Source organism: Poecilia reticulata, chromosome 2 (assembly GCF_904066995.2).
Source record: "Poecilia reticulata chromosome 2, P_reticulata-male-v2, whole genome shotgun sequence".
NCBI lineage: Eukaryota > Metazoa > Chordata > Actinopteri > Cyprinodontiformes > Poeciliidae > Poecilia > Poecilia reticulata.
The window spans coordinates 5,419,673-5,442,118 of NC_088831.1; the positions used below are offsets into that span (position 1 = coordinate 5,419,673).

The 22,446-nt window shown below is 41.3% G+C and overlaps 1 protein-coding gene across 5 annotated transcripts in view; it reads left to right on the top strand.

Moving 5' to 3' along the window:
* Window positions 1-21,785, top strand: part of xirp2a (xin actin binding repeat containing 2a) — an 82,951-nt gene extending 61,166 nt beyond the window's left edge. For all 5 annotated transcript variants that reach the window (XM_081615691.1, XM_008425151.3, XM_008425161.2 and 2 more), the window contains 7 exons: window positions 4,252-4,389; window positions 7,439-7,519; window positions 7,647-7,716; window positions 8,088-8,191; window positions 11,140-20,335; window positions 21,422-21,555; window positions 21,649-21,785. In XM_081615691.1, coding sequence (XP_081471817.1) covers window positions 4,252-4,389; window positions 7,439-7,519; window positions 7,647-7,716; window positions 8,088-8,191; window positions 11,140-20,335; window positions 21,422-21,516 — 9,684 coding nt within the window. In that variant the 3' untranslated portion in view covers window positions 21,517-21,555; window positions 21,649-21,785. The remainder of the gene's footprint in view (window positions 1-4,251; window positions 4,390-7,438; window positions 7,520-7,646; window positions 7,717-8,087; window positions 8,192-11,139; window positions 20,336-21,421; window positions 21,556-21,648) is intronic.
* Window positions 21,786-22,446: the final 661 nt, after the last annotated feature.

A 22,446-nucleotide genomic window follows, 5' to 3' on the forward strand; every position in this document is an offset into this window, starting at 1 on the left:
TCTACAAAGTATTTTAAATTAATTCCTGTCATTGACACATTTTCTCACACACATTAATAGCTTTGGTAATCAAAGAAATTACTAAAGAGAGCGTTTCTAACTTTTGATGTGATTATTTAATTGTTTTGGGGCATTTCTGAATAAAGAGCACAATGTTTTATTTGATAGAAATGATTCTGATAATTTTTATATTGAAATTGATGAACAGACACTTTTACAGTGTTTTATTAAAGAATATATTTACATAATTCTATAATTTTATGTACATTTAACATTTCAAGACAAGAAACAAATAATTTTCCTGTATTTATTTTTTATACGTTATTGAGAAATGACTTTTGATTTATAAATCAATCATTGTCAAACATTAAATTACATATTTTTCTTACTTTTTTCCAGAGAATAAATATTTATTACAGTATGTCAACTCTGCTATTGACAGCAAAGAGTGAAAATAATTCTAACAGAGAAAATTATTTTTATTTCATTACAAAAGCTACATTATTACACTAATACTTCAGGTTGAGATATTTAAAAATACACAAAAAGTGAAAGAATAAAACATGTATTTATTATACTGGGAACACTGGCCACAGGCTTCAGTCTGCTGGTCACACTGGGAGAACTCAATGACTTCTGAGACGTCCTGGTTCACAGGCTAAAGCCAAGGATAAAAGAGAAATTATCCAAAAGTGAAATAGAAAATACATATGATATACGAAATACATACGATATACGATATGTATTTATACCGTATGTATAAATACCTACGGTATATGTTTCCTTCACATTCAGAAAAAGACATTTTCAGCATGTTGGGCTCTGACTCGTAGCATCTTTATAGCTAAATACCGACATGGTGAAGCTGAGCTGGAAACAGACTGAAGAACAGCAGCTCCAGCTCTGATCCTGACTGATCTTTCCTCACTAAATCCCCTGGTCTTTAATCAACTTCCCCTCTAACACCGGTTTCTCATCAGCTCTCTCTCATTAGAAAACAGTACGAAAACGTTAGCTGCTATGCTAACAATCAGCGGTTATTTCGGGCCAATTTAGCTACATAGGAAATATTTTCGGGTTGTTTAGAAGCGAATTTCTGGCTGCAAAGTCAAGTAATTCTGATCTTTCATCCTTACCTGAGGAAGGTAATCCTAATGAATCCAGTTTGTTTGGTAAAACGGTTGAAACAAGTCCACATAGCACAGAACTTAAGGAGCTCTGATCGCCCTGCTGCCACATAGAAGATGGCGGACGCTTTTACGTACGACTTAGCGCTCCATGAGGCGTCTACGTATTCATGTCTATGGCTGTGGTGGGCACACATCTGCTAATCTGCTAATATGCTAATTTCAGAGCTAATTTTTCATTTAGCCAACTTTGAAAACACTTTGTATACGTAGCTGCCCCTAAATTAATCTTTGTGGATTGTAAATTTTGAGTCTTGACATCTGTGTTGAAGTTTTGGTCATTGACTTGACAATTCTTCAATCAGTTTGATGTTTATATTCATGCTTTTATTTTGAAGTCGGTGCAGCAGTTCTATTTCCTGTCCCCATGTTATCTCTCTCTCTCTCTCTCTCTCTCTCTCTCTCTCTCTCTCTCTCTCTCTCTGTCTTTCTATTTTTAGCTTTATTTCAAACAAGAAACATACAAGAACAAAACATGGACATTAGAGTACAAGATAGATATATAATATTTCAGGTCATTATAGAACATGTAAACGATAATGTCAACATTAAACTGGTGAGTGAGGAAAGCAGTCTTTGAAGAGCCCATGTAATTTAAACTGAAGTATTAGCTTCTGCTAAATACCGTGCTAATGTAGTGTTTTAGGGTTAGTGGCACTAATGTTTACAATTAACGCTTCAGGGCTAGCACAGCTAACATTTTAGTTAGCACCACTGCTGGGTTGCGCAGGTGTCTTGTAAGAGCTATTTCTGCTAATGCTAACACTGCAAATAGAAGACACAGTTTAAAGAGCAGATCCAGCCATGGCACACAAAGTATCATCTAAAACTTCCTCCTCGAGTGACTTGTTGCTTTTATTAAATGCCTATTGCGCAAAAAGGATAGTTTAAATAACAGCCCAGAAATCCAATGCACTTGTAAATTTAAACTGAGCAGATAAGCTCTGCCCTTCTGGGAATCATCTTCTGGAAGGAGTCGCTGATAAACGCTCTCTGAATTGCTGGTAGGGGACGTTAGAGTGGTGGCGCTGCTACCGCCACGGCCTCAGCTGAGCTTAACTTTAAAGCATGTGGAGCCTACAGACAGCTGAGTGTTGATGTTGGTAATCTATATGTGTCTGAGGGGGGTTCGAGGGGTACATGTGAACACTAGTGGGGGTCAGGAAAGTAGAATGTCTTTGGATTTATGCTTTCTACCGAAAACAACTGCTGTCTGCACATATGAGTGTAATATTCTGCATCTCTAAATATGGCAGCGCTGTTGATTAGCATGTTTATATTAACGTGCAGTAGAGGACAAGTTCATTCTAATTAATCTAATGTTTCTGTTAATCGAGTGAGTAGGAAAAACAAAAAATTGGGTTATTAATTCATGAATTTTCCATTAGAAGAGTAGTTCAGGACTTCTAAAGTGGAGTTCCAAGAAATGTCTATGAACAGTTAAAGGCTCAAATATTTATTGCTATTTATAATCCAGTCAGCTGGCTAAATTACAAGAAAGACTAATTCTGATGTTGGAAATCCATATCCTGTGACAGCTAGAATAAAAATAACTTTCTTTCACCAGTAACTCTAATTTTTCTCTGTTAATATTGATAAGCAGCACAAATATATATAATATTCTGCACAAAAAGTCCATATTTAGGGGCTTTTATTCTTTACTTCTGCTTTAGTGCATGGAGGATCTGTGTTAAAATAAACTTCTAATTCTTTTTTCACAAGGTGACATTAAGTTGGACTAAACGTTTCCTGATTTAGGTCAGTCGTGACTATCAAAAATAATTTTTTACTTACTAAATGCCACAGTAAAGATTGAGAGAAGATTGAGAGAATTTCATCAGCAAGTTTTCTAAAATTGCCTTGTACAATTTGGGTCAAACATTTTGGCTCTCGGGTCAGTTTGCTGGAATTTTGGCCCATTCCTCTTGACAAAATGGCTGGAACTGGGTCAGGTTTCCTCTGGGACTCACATCAAGTCTTCTTTTAAGTTCTTGTCTACTTTTAGAGATGCTAAGGGTGACAGTACGTACATGACAGTAATCTCCTCTGAAGCATCCCCCCCCCGTTCTGTATTAAAACATTTATAACACGGACACCCTGCTTTGTAACACCTCCGCTCTGCTGTAATGCACAAATAAAGAAGTCGCTTTTGTTTCTTTGTATAAAAAAACGACACTTAGATGTCTGAAAAAATATATAAACCGTGTATTAATTCACAAATATATTCATAAAGAGGTGAGACGTTTCATAGAAAGTCTCATGTATATTACACTTTCCTTATGCCATATGCAGAAGCCTGCACATAAATCTTTTATTAGGGCTGTAATTGACTATACCAAAAGGAGATTATTGTATAAAATAGAGTCCATTATTGCCCAAGTCACATGGGGAAAGGATTTCTTCTTCCATACCAAAGTTGTCTTCAGCTCTCTGCCTCGAACGCCTTCCTTACAAAGTTTTCACATTTCCTGGCTTTATCCTACATATGATATGCTATACTATCATATGTATCATGATATATATGATATATCATTTTAGTTTTACTAAACTAAAATGAGGCGTTTTAAAACATTTTCGTGCTGTAAAATGAATAATTTAGCAAAGGTTATTCTCCCGTGTTCCTCTGGTGCGGAAATAATGTTGATAAAGTAAATCTATTAAAAATGAAAGCCTGTCATAGTTTAGGTTAAGCTAATTTTTAATGCAGTTTGTTAGATCAAGGCTTTGATGTTGCCCTGTCATAATATACATTCAAGGCGGTGATGAAAGAAGTTGAATGTTTTATACCACAGCCTCATCTAATCAACAGAACGTGTTTGCCTCCTCACCATTTTGCATTTTTGTAACCAAAGCAACTACAAAACGCTTAAACGATTTATCAACGGGGGTGGGGGAGCTATCCAAATCAACCTTTCAATGTGTAAAAAATATCTTATTTAGCTCTGATCTGAAACATTAAAGTGGGACAAAAATTGGAAAACCAGAAAACAATTGGAGGTAACTCAGACTGTTGGTTATAACTCTGTTTTTGTGGGTAACTCCTGGTGTCTGCGTCTGCTGATAGGTGATGGACGAGTCTGAGGCCTGCTCACTGCCTGGCGGTCTGGCTACTGTGAAGAGGCAGTTTGAGAGCCACGAGTTTAGCTCTTCGTCCTCCCAGTCCACCGTCACCCAGTACCATGTTCAGAAGAGAACAGTCCAGGTGAGATTTGAACCATCTTCCATCTCTGCGTTTGTGTTTCGTAATCGTAGGACGGTTTTGTTGCAACGAGGTCGTTGCGTCCAGAAATCACTTGACAATTCACAACTTCGAGACACTAAATATTTATGCTGGTGCTATACAGTTGCCGCATGACAGCAAAATGTTCACCTCTCATCCTAAAATGCATGCATTATTACACAAAACAGTTATTATTCCTCCTTTACGTCACACTGTGATGTAGCATAAAATGCGGTTCATTTATTCATGTTTAGACCCTCGTAAAATGTGTTTCTAGATACGTTATCTTCCATTCCACAACAGGAAACGGTGTGAGTGAAACTTTACATATAGATAAAGAAAACTCCACCACTTTGAAAACATTTGAGGCAACATTTTGGTTACTATGTGGGGAAAAAAAGACAAGATGACAGAGTGACAGGCAGAATAGAAGGGATTTGTAAGCACTGTGATTCCCATGATTAGCCAACCTACAGCAGACATCTGCTTCAGATCTTCCAGAGTTTTTGAGTTTTATGAAATCTTAAAAATTCTTGCAAATCAGCCTCAGAACTGCCTTTTAGTCAGAGTAGAGTAATTGATTAAATTGATTATTCAATTCCGGACAGTTTCAATCACTGACTGATCCTCACTGATACCTTTGAATGCACATAGATCAGATTTTCTTCAGATTTTCTATAAGTGAAGGCAAGTGTAAACACACAAAAAGACTGCATGCTAAATTGAAATCAAAATGTAACAGGGAAGTTTCAGGGTTGCTTAATTTGACTTTGTTCCCAGTTCTCGTGCGCAAAAATCGGATCACATCAAAGTTGGATAAAGTCGTCTCATATCTTATGAGAACCTGACATTCTAACAGCGATGGATAGACTTTGAGATCCTGAATATGTGATATTATTACATGATGCAAAGCCTCCAGCATTTCCATAAACAGCAAATTGTGTTTTGATGATTGCAGGCGAAAGTGGGGCAATTTTTCTCCCCCCTCTTTCAAGCGAAGAAAACAAGAAAGACAGATCGCTGCTGTCCTTTCTCTGTTTAAAAGCGAGAGATATGAACGATTTACATTCTGCTCTTTATTAACAAATCTCGGCTGGTGTGGCGGAGGCCTTTCCAGCGGATCGACTCAAAGAGGGCACCTTGAACTTGCTCGTCTGTGTGCATCTGTCATCCTGTGTGTGAGCATCATGCCAGAACTCGTCAGCGGCGGCGCTGGGCTGCAGCCAGATTTTTATTTCTTTTTTTTTTGTAGTGTAGTAAGGCCAGTTCCCCCCATTTGCTTATTCAGGCGAAGAGGCAGACCTGATTCGTCGAGTGCAAAAAGAACCTTTGCTGAATCGTGAATTTTACATCAGGGTCCACGAGGTGAACCGTCAGAACTCGTTTGATCAACTCGCTGCTTCTTTCGCAGCAACTTGGAAGCGCCTTTCCACAGGTGTGACATCCAGCCTCTGTTTTACAGCAGGATGGAAACGAAATGCGGTGCCAGTGGTTTGAGGAGAACAGGACATCCCCCGCCCCCGCCCCCACCCCCACCCCCACCCCCACCGACCCTCCATGTATCTTTCATGTTAACAGCGTTCATACAAGCGGAAATACATTTCTCTTTCATCTCCTTCAAATTGCATGAATCTCAAAGGAGCAAACGTCTGATTCGGTTTTGTGCCGTTTTTTTTTCGTAATCCACTGCTGTTTTTCCCCCCCAACGCTGAAATCCTCCTTTGGCAGAATTCAAACTTAGCAGCTCCCTTTGGAAGCAGCGCGGTAATGGAAAAGCATTTGTTAGCAGCCACAGAAGGGGATTGTATTAAGCTTCCCCACAATATAAAAATTACTTACCCGCCCACTGTTTCTTCCAGCTCGCAGTCAGGAGGTGATAAAGCAGTGTTGGGTGCTTTTGTGTATTCAACCTTGTGTTCATCTTCACCGCTTTTACTTTTTTGTTTTTTTGTCTCTGTTACTTCTTCGGGAGGTATTTCTGCTGATTGGTCAAATAAAACTAGTCTTGTCTGTTTTCATTGTCTAAATCAGGTCACATCAGTAAAAAAATTGCATTTCTGTCTCGTGGGGTTCCTCAAGGCTGTGTAGTCGGTCGTGTTCATTCCTCATTTTACGTATTTAAACTTTTACAGAATATATGGCACTATGTTAATGACTGTCACAATCCAGCTAAGGATTTGCTTCATTAATCACTTGAGCATAACTCCAAATAGCTCATTTGAAATTGCTTTCATCCTGGTATCAAAACCTGAACTGAAGGTGACTACCGTGCAATTTTTTAGAGCGTTTAAATGTTTAAATAAGTCAATTCAGTAGAGTTAAGATGGTTCAAAATGCATTTTAGCTGAACAAATTAAAGAGCCAACATCAATCCTGCTATTTTTAAATGTAAAAACTCCTTTTAAAACTTAAATTGTAGCTTTAGGGCATCAAAAAAATATACATGTACCCCAAAATATCTCTGGCGGACTTTTTTCTTCCTTTTCCTCTTCAGTCCAGAGGTTGCTAATGGTCTTAATCATTCAAACTGTGGTTACAATTTCTCAAATAAAATGCAATTTCTCATTAATGTTACAAAAAAACTCGAGTTAGATCCAAGACTTAAGTGCTTCTTGTATTTTATTGTATTTCATTTTTCTCTTTTAGTCATTTTACATATTTGAGACATTGCCAGACAAAATAAGAACTCACTTTTCAATGAAGATTTTATTAAGTAGAAGAAACTGTCTCAGCTAATTTGGCCCTAAATGAAAGACTAAATTCTCTTCTTAAATTTTAAATTGTGAAGCTCTCAAAACGCCATTATCCACAGACAAAGAAAACATTTTGAGAGTTGAACTTTTCTTTAAAAAAAAAAAAACTTTTTAAAAGCATTTCAAGGTGTTTTCAGTTATATCATTGTGATCATGTTTTGACCGTGAAGCACTTTGGGATTTTATCCGTAAAAAGCGCCACACAGCTAAACGTTATTTACCTTCTTCCTTGTGCCAGTTGTTCTGTGTCAGTGACACCGTTGTTCTACGTTTGACAGGAAGTGTCGAGTTCCTCCGAGGTGACGGTGAAGAGCAGCGCCAGAGAGACGACTCCGGCAACAAGCATTTCGCGACAAGAGGTATTTGTTACAAGCTCACTAAAACCTGCAGTCCTTATTATGATACGAACGTCATCTCTAGTCATTTACGGGTGACTGATTGGAAACACAGTCGGAGCGCTAACAGTTTGATGTCGCTCCTTCCCAGGTGATCCGCGATCAAGGAGTCCACCATAACAACGTGGCCGCGGGTTATGGGAACCATTACGATGAAACAGGTTATTCTGCTCATGCCTTTTATATTGTAATTTGGGGCTTTTTTTATATATATATTTATATCACAGCGCTGCTTATGGTCCTGTATGTTAATGATTGTTCGGCACCCCCGGGCTGAATAAGGGATGAGCTCTCAAAGCGAGTCAGAGAGCAGATGATTCTCTATTCGGCGCGTGGCGCCAAATCTAATCAGGGCAAAGTCAGAGAGGTAAAATATTGGAAAGTGGAAATTGGGCAATCGCTGCCGCATGGTTTCAGAAAATGAAAACTACTCAGGTTTTTAATGAAATGATTTATTTCTCTTTCCTGCTCCCCTGAGCCTCCTCACTTGGAATGACTTAATGAGGCAGCCTTCTTCTTATGTCTAATTCAGTTATGCTCGTCAGCGGAGAGGACCTACCAAAGGTTTCCACCCAGGCTTTGAAGCAACAGTACGAAAAAACGATCGAGGAAGCGGCACCAGCGAAGGAAATTAAGGTAATGATCCTGTCTGTTTATTTAAACCGACGATAAGTTTCTTGTTTTAATGGAGAATCCACATGAAGATGAAGTGGCATTACGAAATCATCCAAAGGGAAATTGTGCATACCGGGAAAAATAATTAGACTGAGTAAATAACGTCTGATGGAAACTGAACATTTTCTTCCCCCGTTAAAGAAAAATCTTTCACTAAAACAATCGTTTTCGTTAAGGTTTGCAGTTTAGTCATTATTTTTAGTATCACTTAAAATACCTGACAGATTGAAAGTAGGGGAATTTAAAGTGTTTAGCATAAGCATTCACACCTCTTGGATGTTTACACTTTTTAATTTCAATGCATTTTATTGGGATTTTATGTGTTCAACATAAAAAAGTGCAGAATTGTGAGGCAAAGGAAGTATAAATATTAATTCTCACAACAGATTTCCACTTAATTTCACATCTATACCTCACTGTAATCATTCTGACACGACTATGACTTGATCTAGACCACTGATGTTCTTGCACCGATCAGAATTCTTCACCCCAAAGCGAAAACTTTGCATAGTTATTTGTTAAACAGTAATTTAACTATTTTTTTTCCTCCAAGCAAATAACTTCTGCCTTGTTCTTTCATACTTCTGGGCAGGGTTCAGATTTCAGAATTGAACAGCTTGCATAGACTTACTGTTATTGTCACAACGATCTGTGTTCCTCACAGCGCCTCGTTCCATTGAGGCCTCTCCGGAAATGAATTTCCCTCTCTAAACAAGCCCAAACATTTCAGAGTTCATCTTATTTTTTTAGCACCACAGTTCCTTCAGAAGCAGATGCTGTGTGTAAACTCAGCAATTCCAGACTTAACTTCAGCTAAATTGTGTTCAAACTGTTTTTCAAACATGCAGAGATTATGTTTTCATATATAACTTTTCTCCAGTTTAATCACAACGAATCGGTCTGTTGCTTTCATTGTGAAGAGTAAATGTGAAAATACATTATAATGCAGTTTATGCTATGCATATTTAAAATAATTTAAATTCTATAGATGTAATGGAAACATTACACATATATTGCTATGAATATAGGTGTATGTTATTAGTAATACCAATGTATTACTAATAATAATGTTAATAATATTAATATATTATACATCAGTGACGTGCGGTGAGATTCGTTGCTGGTGAGGCACTGACTTACGACTTACATGGACACCATGCATGTTATTGGACCTACGGAAATTTCGCGCAGGTATACAACGCTGTGGGGCAAAAAGACTCATCTTTTACATGTCATCCATAACCGCGTTAACTCAGTGAAACTTAGAAATGTAGGTATTAATTTCGTGCTATGATCCACAGCAAAGGGAAAGAGCGAGAAAACACTTTCTTGCTCTGTATCCGCCGATCTACACGCAGACTTGTTGCTAGGGGTTGAACGACTACATATTTTTTAAGGTCGACTACATCATGATAATAGTCGAGTCGATGACGACTAGTCGCGGTGACGTCATAGTGACGTAAGCGCAAAATGCTTCACAACTACTTGGAGGCTTTATCAGCTATTTTCACGGCAAATATTAACCCCTACACCCCCCCGCCCCCTTCTCCCGCTTTTACTAAGTCTATTATGCAGAATTAAAAGAGCAATGAACAGATCATTTTTTGTGAGCAGCGGAGAAAAGTTCGTTGCACAAAGTCGGGTCTGATTTTTTTTCTCCAAACACTGTTTGGAAAAGTCTATTTTTCTACTCCGTTTAAGAATCCTCAAACTGTCTCAAAGTAAAACTTTCAGCTCCAGTGTTGGTCTTCCTTTAGTTATTATCTCCTGCTTCAATTGAAAATCCACTTTAGAAAACCGTTTAAGTGTAGAAATGTAGTCTTTCATGTTAACGTTGGAAGAGAGGAGAAAACAAATATATCGCTGTACTTTACTTATTTACTGTATGGCTAGTTCCATGGCTAGCTCACTGTGTCTTACTCTGCATTTGTGGAGTCACAATATCTGGGATCATGAGCGCCCCCTGCCATGAGGCAAGAGAACTGCCTGCCTCACCTCGAGTCTGTTCTCTGCCGTTTCTGGTCGCTCCTCTGCACACAAAACACGATACACACACAGTTGGTGACAATGAAAAACACTTTACATTATATACATAAGGTAAATTATAGAAAATCAGTCCATATATTAAATGTTTTTTAGCCATTTTATTGCCGGCGTACAGACTACTCCCATAGAATCTCAGCCAGTGCAGTTAGTGAGAGGTTGCGCAATCCCAGGTGAGGTTCTTCTCACTGCTGCCTCACCGGCTTTGCTTCTGAACATTTAAATGGGAAAATGCGAAAATCCAGCGATTTTGAAGAAAAAATCATCAGAATTGGTTAAGCTAAGTAAAAAATAGTTACTTTATAGTACAAACCACAGGGTGAAAATAGCAATATAAATGATTTTATTATTATATACTATTTTCCCATGATGACAGGTGAGGCTCTGCCTCCCCTGACCGCACGTCACTGTTATACATTTTTTTAAATAAAAAAATTACAAAGTTTCATTTTTTCAATTTGAACCGACCACTGTAGCTCCCTCTGGTCGGATTCTCCTGCTAGAAGCGAAACCACTTTTCAGGTTTTAGTTTGTGAGTAGTTTTATCATTTTCCTTGCAGTTATTTTCTCTTCTTTATTGTAGTGTATCACATAAACCCCCAATAAAATACATTGGATTTTTAGGCTTTAGCATGACAAATTGTGTAAAATTTCAAGTGACATGAGTACTGTATTTATTCATTCTTAAATCAATTGTAGCACTGTATGTCTGCTTGCTTTTTTGATAGTTGTATCAAGTAGTTTTTAATCGTTTGTCATTTTCTCTGTGTTTTATATCACTTGAAGACAAAAAAAATCCTCTCTAACCACTTTCTTATCCTTCTACTGTCCCTCTCTCCGTAAATAAAATAACTTATGAACCACAGGTTGATGTTGATTTCAACCAGTTTCAGTGGGCCCCACTACACCAGTCATCCAAAACGTCAACTGTAACTAGTTATGACTCGTCTTCTACTGCAAAAACTGCTTCTGCAGTTGCATCAACCTCATCGGTGACGTATGAGGCAACAGAACAATTCCCCCCTCCACCTGCAAACTTAATCCAGGTAGCACAAGAACATAGCCTCTCCTCTCAGTCCCAGGAAAAAGGATACCAACAAAAGTTTACCCTTGACAAGAAGCAGTACTTCAAACACAAAAGCATGGCTGAGCTGAAACGCCTCTACAAGCACATACATCCAGAAGTACGTAAGAACCTTGAGGAAGACTTCATGAGTCAGCTTACGGAGGCAGAAAAGGCAGCTTTGGAAAGCAAGGAAACGGTAGGTGACGTCCAGCAGACATGCTATATGTTTGAAAACGACGGCAGCAGCTCCAGTGAATGCTCAAGTCCCGACAGAGAATACCTGGAGTGGGAAGAAATCCTCAAAGGGGAAGTGCAATCAATGCGGTGGATGTTCGAAAACAAGCCACTTGATACGATCAAAGATGACTCCCCAGATAAAAGTGAGGGAAGAAATATTGCCCAGCAGGAAATTATTGCAGGCAAAGACGTCAGATACACAGCGTGGATGTTTGAGACTCAACCCATAGATGCTCTAGGGGCAGAGACTGAAGATGCAACCCAACAGTCGCAGAAGCAGGCAGAACTCGCACGAGGAGACGTTCGTACTGCAACCTGGCTTTTTGAAACTCAGCCCCTGGACTGCCTGAATAAGATCCACCAGGAAGAGCAGGAGAACGAGTGTGTGGTCACCAAAGACATCACTGGCGGAGATGTGAAAACTGCCAGGTACCTCTTTGAGACGCAGCATCTGGATTCTCTGGGTAAAACAGAAACCATTGAGGAGAGTCACTTCTTGAACCTGAAGTCTGAGCTGGAAGAGGTAAAGGGGGACGTGAAGACAACCACTCGTATGTTCGAGACGCAGCCCATGTGCGTCATCAGGGGGGATTCTGGTGAAATGTTGGAAATTACTACCATCCGGCGGGAGGAGACTGAGAAAGGAGATGTTATGACATCGCGGTGGATGTTTGAAACCCAGCCTCTGGATATGATCAACAAAGATCCTGCAAAAGTAAAGCTGATATGTGGTATTTCCATGGAGGACAATACGCAAGGTGGCGTGAACAAAGGCAGATGGCTTTTTGAGACAAAGACTCTTGACACTATTAAGGATGAGGAATGGGAAACTTCAAGAACTCAGAAGGAACAAATAATTGGAGCAGATGTTAAGAGACACTGTCTTGTTTTTGAGACTCAGCCTATGGATACACTGAAAGATAATGCCAACGCTCGACCTTTGACCCCAGAGGAGATTGTAGGAGGAAATGTTCAGTCAACCAAACATCGATTTGAAACGGTACCCATGGAAAACCTGAAAGAACTAACCGAAGTCGGAAAACTTAAGAAGGTGACTGCCTCCGAGGAAGAGAAGGGTGATGTGAGACATCAGAAGTGGGTCTTTGAAAGCCAGCCACTGGAGAGCATACGGGAGGAAAAAAAGGAGATTACAAGAACTGTGAACATTGAAGCCCTTGACAAAGGAGACGTGACAAACTACAAAGAGAGGTTTGAAACCTTAGATTTAAGTAAATGTGAAGGGACACAGAAAATCCAGGTAGAAGGTGTCCCAAGTGGGTCAGTTAAGTCCAACAGAGTGCTGTTTGAATCCACTCCAATGTATGCAATGCAGGACAGCTCGGGTCATTACCATGAGGTGAGAACCGTAAGGCGCGAGGAAATTGTGAAGGGAGATGTGCGCAGCTGCAGGTGGATGTTTGAAACACGTCCAATCGATGAATTTGATGAAAGTATCAATAAGTTCCAGATAATAAAAGGGATTTCCAAGCAGGAGATTGAATCTGGGGATGTCAAAACAGCCAAGTGGTTGTTCGAAACTCAGCCACTCGATGCTATAAAATTTTTCAGTAATTTTGAGGATCAAGAACATAAGACTAAGGAAGATATTAAAATTGAGAAAGGGGATGTAAAAACATGCAGATGGCTCTTTGAGACCCAGCCGATGGATGTTCTGTATGAAAAGGTGGAAAAAAGTGAGGCAGGAGTGGAGGAAGTGCAAAAAGGGGATGTGAAAACATGCACATGGCTCTTTGAGACCCAGACACTTGACAACATTCGCGATCACTCAGAATCAGAAGCCGAGACAATTCTGAAAACCTGCACTGTAAAGCAGGAGGACATTCAAGGTAAAGATGTTCAAATGGCTCGCTTCCTCTTTGAAACCGAGAACCTGGAAAACATCACGGGTGAGGACAGCAGTTCTTTCAGGAGGGTCACAGAAATCAACATCCAGTCTGGTGATGTCTCCAGAATGAAATACATCTTTGAGAATCGTTCCTCTGACATTATGAGCTCTACGTCAGAGGAAATTATGCTGAAGCTGAAGAAGCAGCAGGCCGAGGACATCCAAAGAGGAAACGTGGTCAACTGCACCTGGAAGTTTGAGAACCAGCCAATCGATGCTATATGTGACGACAGCACAAAGGCGAGGGAGATCCGCACCATAACCGATGTTCAGGGAGGTGATGTGGACAAGGGCCGCTTCATTTTTGAGACGTACTCTCTGGATCAAATCAAAGATGAGTCGGCAGAGACAAATATTTCAAAACTCACTAGTATCTTTGGAGATGAAATTAAAAAAGGAGACGTGAAAAATTACTCTATGATGTTTGAAACCCAGCCGCTGTATGCCATTCGTGATAAGGAGGGCCATTATCATGAAGTCACGACTGTAACTAAAGAGGAAATCATAAGAGGAGACGTGGTGGGGGCTCGATGGCTGTTTGAGACAAAACCCTTGGATTCAATTAGAGATTCGGAGGAGGTATATGTTATTAAAGCAGTGACGGAGGAAGGCATTAATAAGGGAGACGTTAGCTCTGCTAGGTGGAAATTTGAGACACAACCCCTGGATGAAATTACTGAGGAGATAAAAGTACGATCGAAAACAGTGGCGGATATCCAAGGGGGCGATGTAAAGACAAACAAGCAGCGATTTGAGACGGATGAGATGTCTCAAAAGTACATTAGAACTGTAAGTGTGAGTGAAATTCAGAAAGGCGATGTCAGATCTGCAACATGGATGTTTGAAACCCGCACAATCGACGAGATCCGCGGTGATAGCGAAGAGTACGATGCAATGGAGAGGGTGACAAAGGAGGAAGTGATGAAAGGGGATGTTAAACAGTCTGTGTGGCTCTTTGAGAGGCAACCCCTAGACAGAATAAAAGAAACTGATGTCACAGAGCCTGCTGTGATAAAGGAGGAAATCCCACAGGCAGATGTGAAGACGACTACGTGGCTGTTCGAAACAACACCATTTCATGAATTCAACGAAAGCAGCATGGAAAAGACCGAAATAATTGGTAAGAGCATAAAGGAGACACTTGAAGAACTTTACTGTCAGAAAATGGTGAACTCCCAGGGGATCCTCATTGAGGCAGATGAAATCGGAGATGTCCGCATGGCCAAGTACAAACTCATGAACCAGGAGGTTCCTCAAATTCAAAAGGAGGAGATCATTAAAGGAGATCTAAGCAATATAATGATGAACCTACTGAATCGCACAGAGACGACTGAAAGGGTCATAACTATTGATAAAGAGGAGCGAGGAGACATCAACACCACAGTGAAACAGCTGTTTAACCAGGAGAGGGGAACAAGTGTTCAGAAAGAGGCAGTTATTCGAGGTGACATCCAAGAGGCGATAGGCAACCTACTGAAGAATGAAGGCTCCTCTAAGCATGGAATCCTTATTCAAGAAGACGAAAAAGGAGACATAAAGATGACAATCTATTCTCTACTAAATAAAGTGGAGCGATCTAGTATGGAGAAAGAGGATATAATTCAAGGTAATGTCAGCAAAGCCCTTCAGCGTCTTCTGTCCAACTCAGGAGAAGAGGACTCTAAAAGGATAAGGATTGGGGACACTGAAAGGGGTAATGTTAGCTTTTACACAACATGCATCGAGTCTGGAGCTTTGGACTACCTCAAACAGCTGAAATCTGAGTCTGATGAGGTTCACAAAGAGGTGCAGAAGGAGAGTATCATTGGTGGCGATATCGAAGAGACCAAACTCTTGTTGCGGAAGAATCAGCAGCAGATTGGCCGCACTGTGGCTGAAGATGACATAGTGCCAGGTGATGTTCATAGCATTGTTAAGGTATTCATGACGGAGCCCACTGATGCCTACAAAAACCTAGAGGGAAAGGACATTGTTAAGGGTGATCTTAATGCAACTCTTGATTTATTGACCCAAGCCATCAACCAGAAAGTGGTTGTAGAGAAAGAGGAGGTGGTAAAGGGAGATATTCCCAACACTTTGAAATCTCTTGAGGAGGCCAAGAGTCAAGCCAAAGAACTGGAAAAGCCTAAAATTATCAAAGGTGACATAAGAGGTGCTCTTGAATCACTGGAGAAATCTGCAACCTCAAAAACGGAAGCAACAGTTGACGATTTAGTTCCTGGCAACATACGAGTAACCCTCAAATCCCTAGAGGAGGCTAAGCAAGCTGTTAAAGAGTTGGAGAAAGAGGAGATAGTTAAAGGAGACATTTTTACTGCCATACAAAATTTGCATGAGGCATCAAGTGAGAAAAAGACCTACCAGCACCAAGTAAGCAAACAAGGGGACGTTAAAGCCACCATTCAGCTTTTGCTTGAGCCAACCACCTCTCCAAAAATGCAACGTAGAGGAAGCATCGAAGGAGACGTCAAAACATCCATAAAATCTCTTTATGAAGGCCAGGAGGCGGCGCATTTGGAAAAAGAAGAAGTTGTTAAAGGTGACGTTCAAGGGGCAATAAAGTCCCTGATGCAAAGGAAACAGTATTCAAACAAGAAGCGTATGCATTCTGCCAAGAAAGCGAAAGGGCCCGTGAAAAATCCATCAAGTGTAAAGCTAGCGGAGCATGAAAGCTCACATGAAGCCATGAGTGAGAATGTTGTTCTCACTCCAACCCCCACTGTGAAAAACCTCTCTCAGAGCAGTGAGTCACAGAGGCACACACAGAGGCACCATGAAAGCAAATCGCTGAAAACGCAGGTAATAACCCAAGAGGACCACTCTGTTGCTGTAGTCAAAACAGACAATCCTGCTGGGGCCTCTCATCAGAAGAGCATAAAAGAACAGAAAGACAAAGTGCTGCCCCCACACAAAATACAAGCTCCTAAGCCTATTATGATAAAGAATACGCAGAAGACTATTAATGATCAAACAGAGAATAAAGCTGCGGATGTGACTGTGATGAAAGAGGTGCAAAACACAACACAGATGAATATTTCAAACAAACAAATGTGTGAGACAAAAACAATCAAACAGGTGCAGACTTCGGTGACTGAGAAGACTGTTGTGCATAAACAAAACGTAACGGTGTCAGAGCAAACATCACAAAGGCACATGGAGAACAAGGCTCTGGGACAAAAGCAGAATTTCAGAAATCTGAAGAGTGATCACCGAAATCTGGACATGAAAGCGAAGGGCGTCATTAAAAAGTCAAAACCAGAGATTCACTTCCCCCCACCCCCCACGTCCCCACCTCCACCATCAGAGTCTGAGCTCTCCCTCCCTCCGCCACCATCACCAGTGACGGAGAGCCCGACGTTGTCCAGTTCTAGGCCTCATATCATGAGGCAAGACAGTGACCTGCCACCTCCGCCCCCACCGCCTCCACCTCCTGTGGAATGCATGAAGTCTGAGCCTGAATTTTTCCCACCACCTCCCCCTCCACCAGCACCATCTTCTGTAGGAGGCCAAGATTTTCTTCCTCCTCCTCCATCACAGCAAGAGCTTAATGCAATGCCTCAACTTCCTCCCGCAAAACAAGGGAAGCCAATTGAAAAGCCTTTATTTAAAATCCCCAAGCAGCCACAACCACCAAAGCAGCCCACACAGCTCAGACCCAAGTGGCAGAAAAAACAGCCAACGCCTCCACCACCTTCCCCCCAGCTTCCTCCCGGTCAAGAAACAGCAGTGTCAACTGTCCGTAAAGAGGAGGTTAAAGTTCAACAGGTGAAACAGGAAGCAATCCAACAGACCGAGGCATGGAATAAGTCTAAAACAGCTGTGGTGTCATCGACAAGAATTTCAAACATTCCAGTTGTAAAACCAGATCAAAAACAAAGTCCACAGCCACCCAAAAAAGTGTTTGTCCCTCCCCTCAAACTGCCTCCACCTCCAGACCCTGCTCCAGCCCCAACGGACCGACCATATGCTCGGAAATTTAAAACCCCTCTCATGCTTGCAGAGGAAAGGTACCGCCTGCAAAGAGAGAAAGAGGAAGAAGAAAAGATTAAAGTCTTGACTCCAACTTCACCACAAATTAATATACAATCCTCAGCAGCCAGTGCAGAACTTTCTGCGGCAGAGAGTGGCAAAAAAGAAGAGACTTTGGAGATAACAAAAGCTAAGAATGAGGAGGAAATAAAGGCACAAGATTCACCTGTCAAGAAAACACCTTCCCAAATCCCTTTGAGCAAAGCGTCAATCTCAGTAATAAATAAAAAGTCAACCCTTGGATCTTCAAATGCGTTCTTAGATAAAAAGCAAGTATCCAGCACTGAAGCCTCTGAAAAAGCCCTCACCTCATCTGATGTGCCTCGGTCTCATCACGAGGCCTCAGAAAAAGAAATCCAGTCCCGTTCCAACATAGTCGCTGTCTCAGTCGCAGAGCAGCAGCAGTTTATTAAGAAATCCAGCACCAAGTCTATCACTGCCTCACAGAACACTGTCCAGGATAATGCAAATCTTCAAAGCCGGGCTGCGGTCACATTGAAAACAGAGGATGTAAAGAATATCAATGTGGCTCTGACACAGGAGGTAAAAATGAGTCCCTCTCTGCCAACTAAAATTCCAAAGGTAACTCCCAGTTTCAAAGTAAAAACATTTAAAATGCCAACAGAGAAGACAGATGAGAAGTCTGACAGTTTGGGGCAAAAAGAAATAATGAAAAGTGAAACTCATTCACAGAGAGAGAAAAGTCAGGTGTCAGAGAGTGCTGAATCAAAAGTGCATTTGGAAAGCAACCAGCTTACCTCAGCAAGAACTGAGATGAAAACAGAAGTTAAAGAGAATAAAAATCAAGTGCCGCCACCTTTGAAGGTTGAAGTGAAGGCACACACAAAGAAGGGAAAGCAACTGGCAAAAAGTGAAACCGACGTAAAGTCGTCTCCATCGGTTACTGTTCCAGCACCTCTGGTGGCTATGGTAACATCTGTGCCAACCCATCAAGGACAAAACCTTGTGTCTGTCTCCCATAGTCAGCAGAGCATGAAGACAGAGCACATTCAGACACACAAGGAAGTTGTCGTGACTGAGAGAGTGGTACAGCAGGACCTTCAGAAGCAAGAGGTAGCTCGCATGCAACAGCTAGCTAAGCTACAAGCAACACAGACAACGAAAAAGCAGGTAAAGGCAGGGAAGTCAAAAGATGAGTCAAAGGAAGTGCTGGTGAAAGATATAAGTAAATTATCTTGTAAAGATGAAGCGCATACTGAAGATATTACAGATTCAGAGAAATGTATTGTGAACCAGAAGCTGGTTGCCAGAATAAAAGAACTTGAAGATGCACCGAGCAAAGTAGATTCCAACTCTATCAGGATACTTATAGATGAAGTCCCCGAATGGGTAATGGGCTCGGTCGAGAAAAAGAACTTCAGTGAACTCGCTAAACAGCAGAGCAAGAAAAAGCTGAAAGAGATGATGGTTTATGTGAAGCATATTATTCAGACAAAACTCACAGTTTTGGAGAAAAACCTGACAACAGTAGAAAAGGAAGTTAAAGAAGAAAAAGAGCCACCCATGCTTCCGCCAGTCTCCTCATCTCCACCTGAGCCTGACAGGAACATCATCTGTGGGACAGCTGGAAAACATACAAGGCCTATTGGTGGCTCCTTCAAAATGGAAAGGGTGGTAAAACAGAAAAGGTCTGTTCAGGAGACCAAAGTCCATCAGGAAGTGACCGATCAGAGAATTTCTTCCCCCTTAGCAAGCATTCGAACACCATCGCCTACTTTTATTACAATTGAATCAAGGAGAGTAGACTCCCCACTCAGAGTAACCCCGTCTCCTCCCCTGTACAAGTCAGTTGGGACACCACCACCCCCTCCTCGCAGAACTTACACCCCTACATCTACTTTCAGCAGAGCCACGCCATCTCCCACTTTGAGCCGCTCCGAAAATCTCATGAAACTGAGGGATACAACCTCAAAACTTTCACGTGGGATGACTTCACCCCCTCCCATGCCAGTACCAGAATACTTTGTTTCTGAAAGAGAGCGCACATCCTCGTTCAGTGGCATGACGACCGGTGTTGACGGAAGCGAGCACGGAGTGGTGGATGTTACAGAGATGGTGGATTCCATGATGACGGTGAAGGACAAAAAGTCTTTCTTTGAGGAGGCGCAGAAGGCTGAAGTGCACAAAATGTACACCAGGAAGGATCCCATTGACATCCCTGAACGTTTGGGACCGGATGCTGAGGAAACCACGGAGACCGTGACCATAGACCTTATGAAAGAAGATCTCCCGAGGGTTGATTTATCAAAGCTAGTGAACAGATTTGAGTCTCCCAAACCAAAAATCTATGCAAGAAAAGATCCCATTGTTATATCAGAGAGACTGGGGAGTGATACTGAAGATACAGAGGCTGACGCGCATACACCGAAAACTGAAGAAATCCCTACTTTCAACGTCAAAGCGATAAAGGACGTCTTTGAGACCGGAGAGCACGGTTCTCAAGCAGCCCGAGAGCTTAGAGAACAAATAGAAAGGCGGGAACATGAGCCAGTGGGTCACACCGAAACAACTTCAGTCTCTGAGCAGTTCTGCAGTGTTGACAACTTCGGTAACGTGACGAGAGAGACGAGGAGTGAGACGCATTCTGGGAGCCTGCTGACTCGCGGTAACCCTCCATCCTACGCTGATGTAGTGAGGGGTAATGTTGTCTCTGTACCACCCGAAGCCTCCACAGAGGAAATGCTGAAAAACTTCCAGCAGTCATGGGCTGAGAGCCAAGGAGTTTTCCAGAACCTGGGGTTCAGCGTCACTGAGCAGAGAACTTCCCAAACTATAACACACCAGCAGGAGACCTTTGTGGCGGGTAATCTTAACTGTGTAGCATGACGCTACTAAAAAGGCCTGGTGTGTTTAACATCTTCTGAGACATTACTTGCACTGTGTGAAAGAACTGGACGTGTTGCATTGGTTTGAAATAATTATTTCCATGTTCATATTGCTTGTTCCATTTGTTTTTCTTATTCCTTTTTTTCCTTTTTTTTAATTTGGAGTAGCTCACGGTTTGGCAACTGGCAGTTTCACAGCTTTTTGTATCCTCCGGTTGCACTTGGGTCTGTTTATTCATGCCTCTGAAGTGTGAAGCTGGCGACGAAGCTGACATATCCAGCTAATATCTTTCCTTCCTGAGTGTGCAAAGCTGATTTCTCTGAGTGAAAGAGAAAACTGCATGATGAAAACATTTTTTGCTTAGCTTTATTCAGGATTGAGTAACAGCACTTCTGGACATTTTTAGGAAATGAAAGAAACTGGATAAAATGTTTTGCAATTCGGATACTAATATTTTTTGTGGCTCCAGGCAGGACTTAAACTCTGTTGAAATAATTACAGCTAGTTAATCAAATTGCTTTGCTTTGACAAAATGTTGTTGTTTTTCCATTTTAATTTCAACTAATCTAAAACCAAAATGGGAAATATTCTGGGCAGCATTCAGTCTTTTTTTTTTTTTTTTTGCCTTATCAGTGGAATTTTGAATTATCAAAAAAATTTAATTGAATTGAGAATTCACGTGAATATGCACAGTTATAAAGGTCATTTATGCTCAACAGTTTTTATCTGTCTCTGCTGATGAATTATTTGACCCCTGGGGGGCGCTCACAATCAGGCCTTCGTCAGGTTTTGAAGGAAAAGAAGAGGATGCGACATTATGACAAAAAATAACTTACCACCTCCTGACGAAGCTGAACACTGTGAATTGTTCACCTCTGATTACAAACTCAGAGGTGAGCTGAGTTTGTAATCAAGGCCACTGTTTTAATTTGGGAAATCATTCTCAGTTTGTAGAACTTTTTTTTTTTTAGTTCAAGTTTACAAAATTCTACCCAGAATATTACTCATGATTTTGTAAGAAATTTCCATGTCTGGACAAGAAATGTTATGCTTTTCTTCGCAGAAAATTCGAGTTCCAGAGTCCGAACTGTGCAAGGTGTGTCGGAAGAGAGTGTACCCCATGGAGTCTCTGATCGCAGACAAACAAAACTTCCATAAAAACTGTTTTCGCTGTGAACACTGCAAAGGCAAACTAAGGTAGAATACACTCACATTGCAAAAGGGTTTTTACCGTACTTTTTTTTGGACTAATTTAACTTTTTTCTTGTTTGTTTCTGTTTTTTTAAATAGCCTCGGCAACTACGCCTCTCTCCATGGACAAATGTACTGCAAGCCACACTACAAGCAACTGTTCAAGTCCAAAGGAAATTATGATGAAGGATTTGGACAAAAGCCACACAGAGAACTTTGGAATAACAAGAACCAGATGAATTCACCCATTAAATCACCAACACCTGAGAAGAAAGCCATAGACTCCACGTATCCTTCTACGCAGACGATCGTCAACAAATTAGAGGAAGAAAACAAAAGGCCCACCAGCAAAATTTCTGTGGTTTGGCCTCCACAGGTGGACTCGCCAAAGAAATCCTTCGCTGTCGAGGAGGAGCTGAAGTTAGTTAAGCCGTCGTGGCCCCCTCCCGATGCGTCACACCAAGAAAACTCCCTCTCAAATCAACCTACAAAGCCTTCATTAAACGAGACTGCTGTTCAAGAACAAAATGGAAGCCAGGAAGCCAAAGGTGACAGTGCGAAAGTAGAGTCTCCTCCAGTTTTAGACGTTCCGAGCTCTGCCGTCAGCAACCCCGTGGAGCCAGTGCCTAATGCTCACACTCCAGAGAGTGAGGAATCAAATGGCGACTCTGATACTGCGGCTCAAGTGGGCTCGGAAATGGACTTTGAAGTGCGCGTCGGAGTGGGGAAGAAAGGAGAAAACAAAGAGAATGTCAGCAGAGGTGGGGGCAGCGTAGAGGTGCTGGAGGCAAACGAAGAGAAAAGTGCAGAGAAGATGGAGGAAGTGAAAGTGAATGGACATGACGGGCAGGTGGAAAGCACGGCTTTTAAAAAGGAGGACCGGGAGGAGGCAGATAA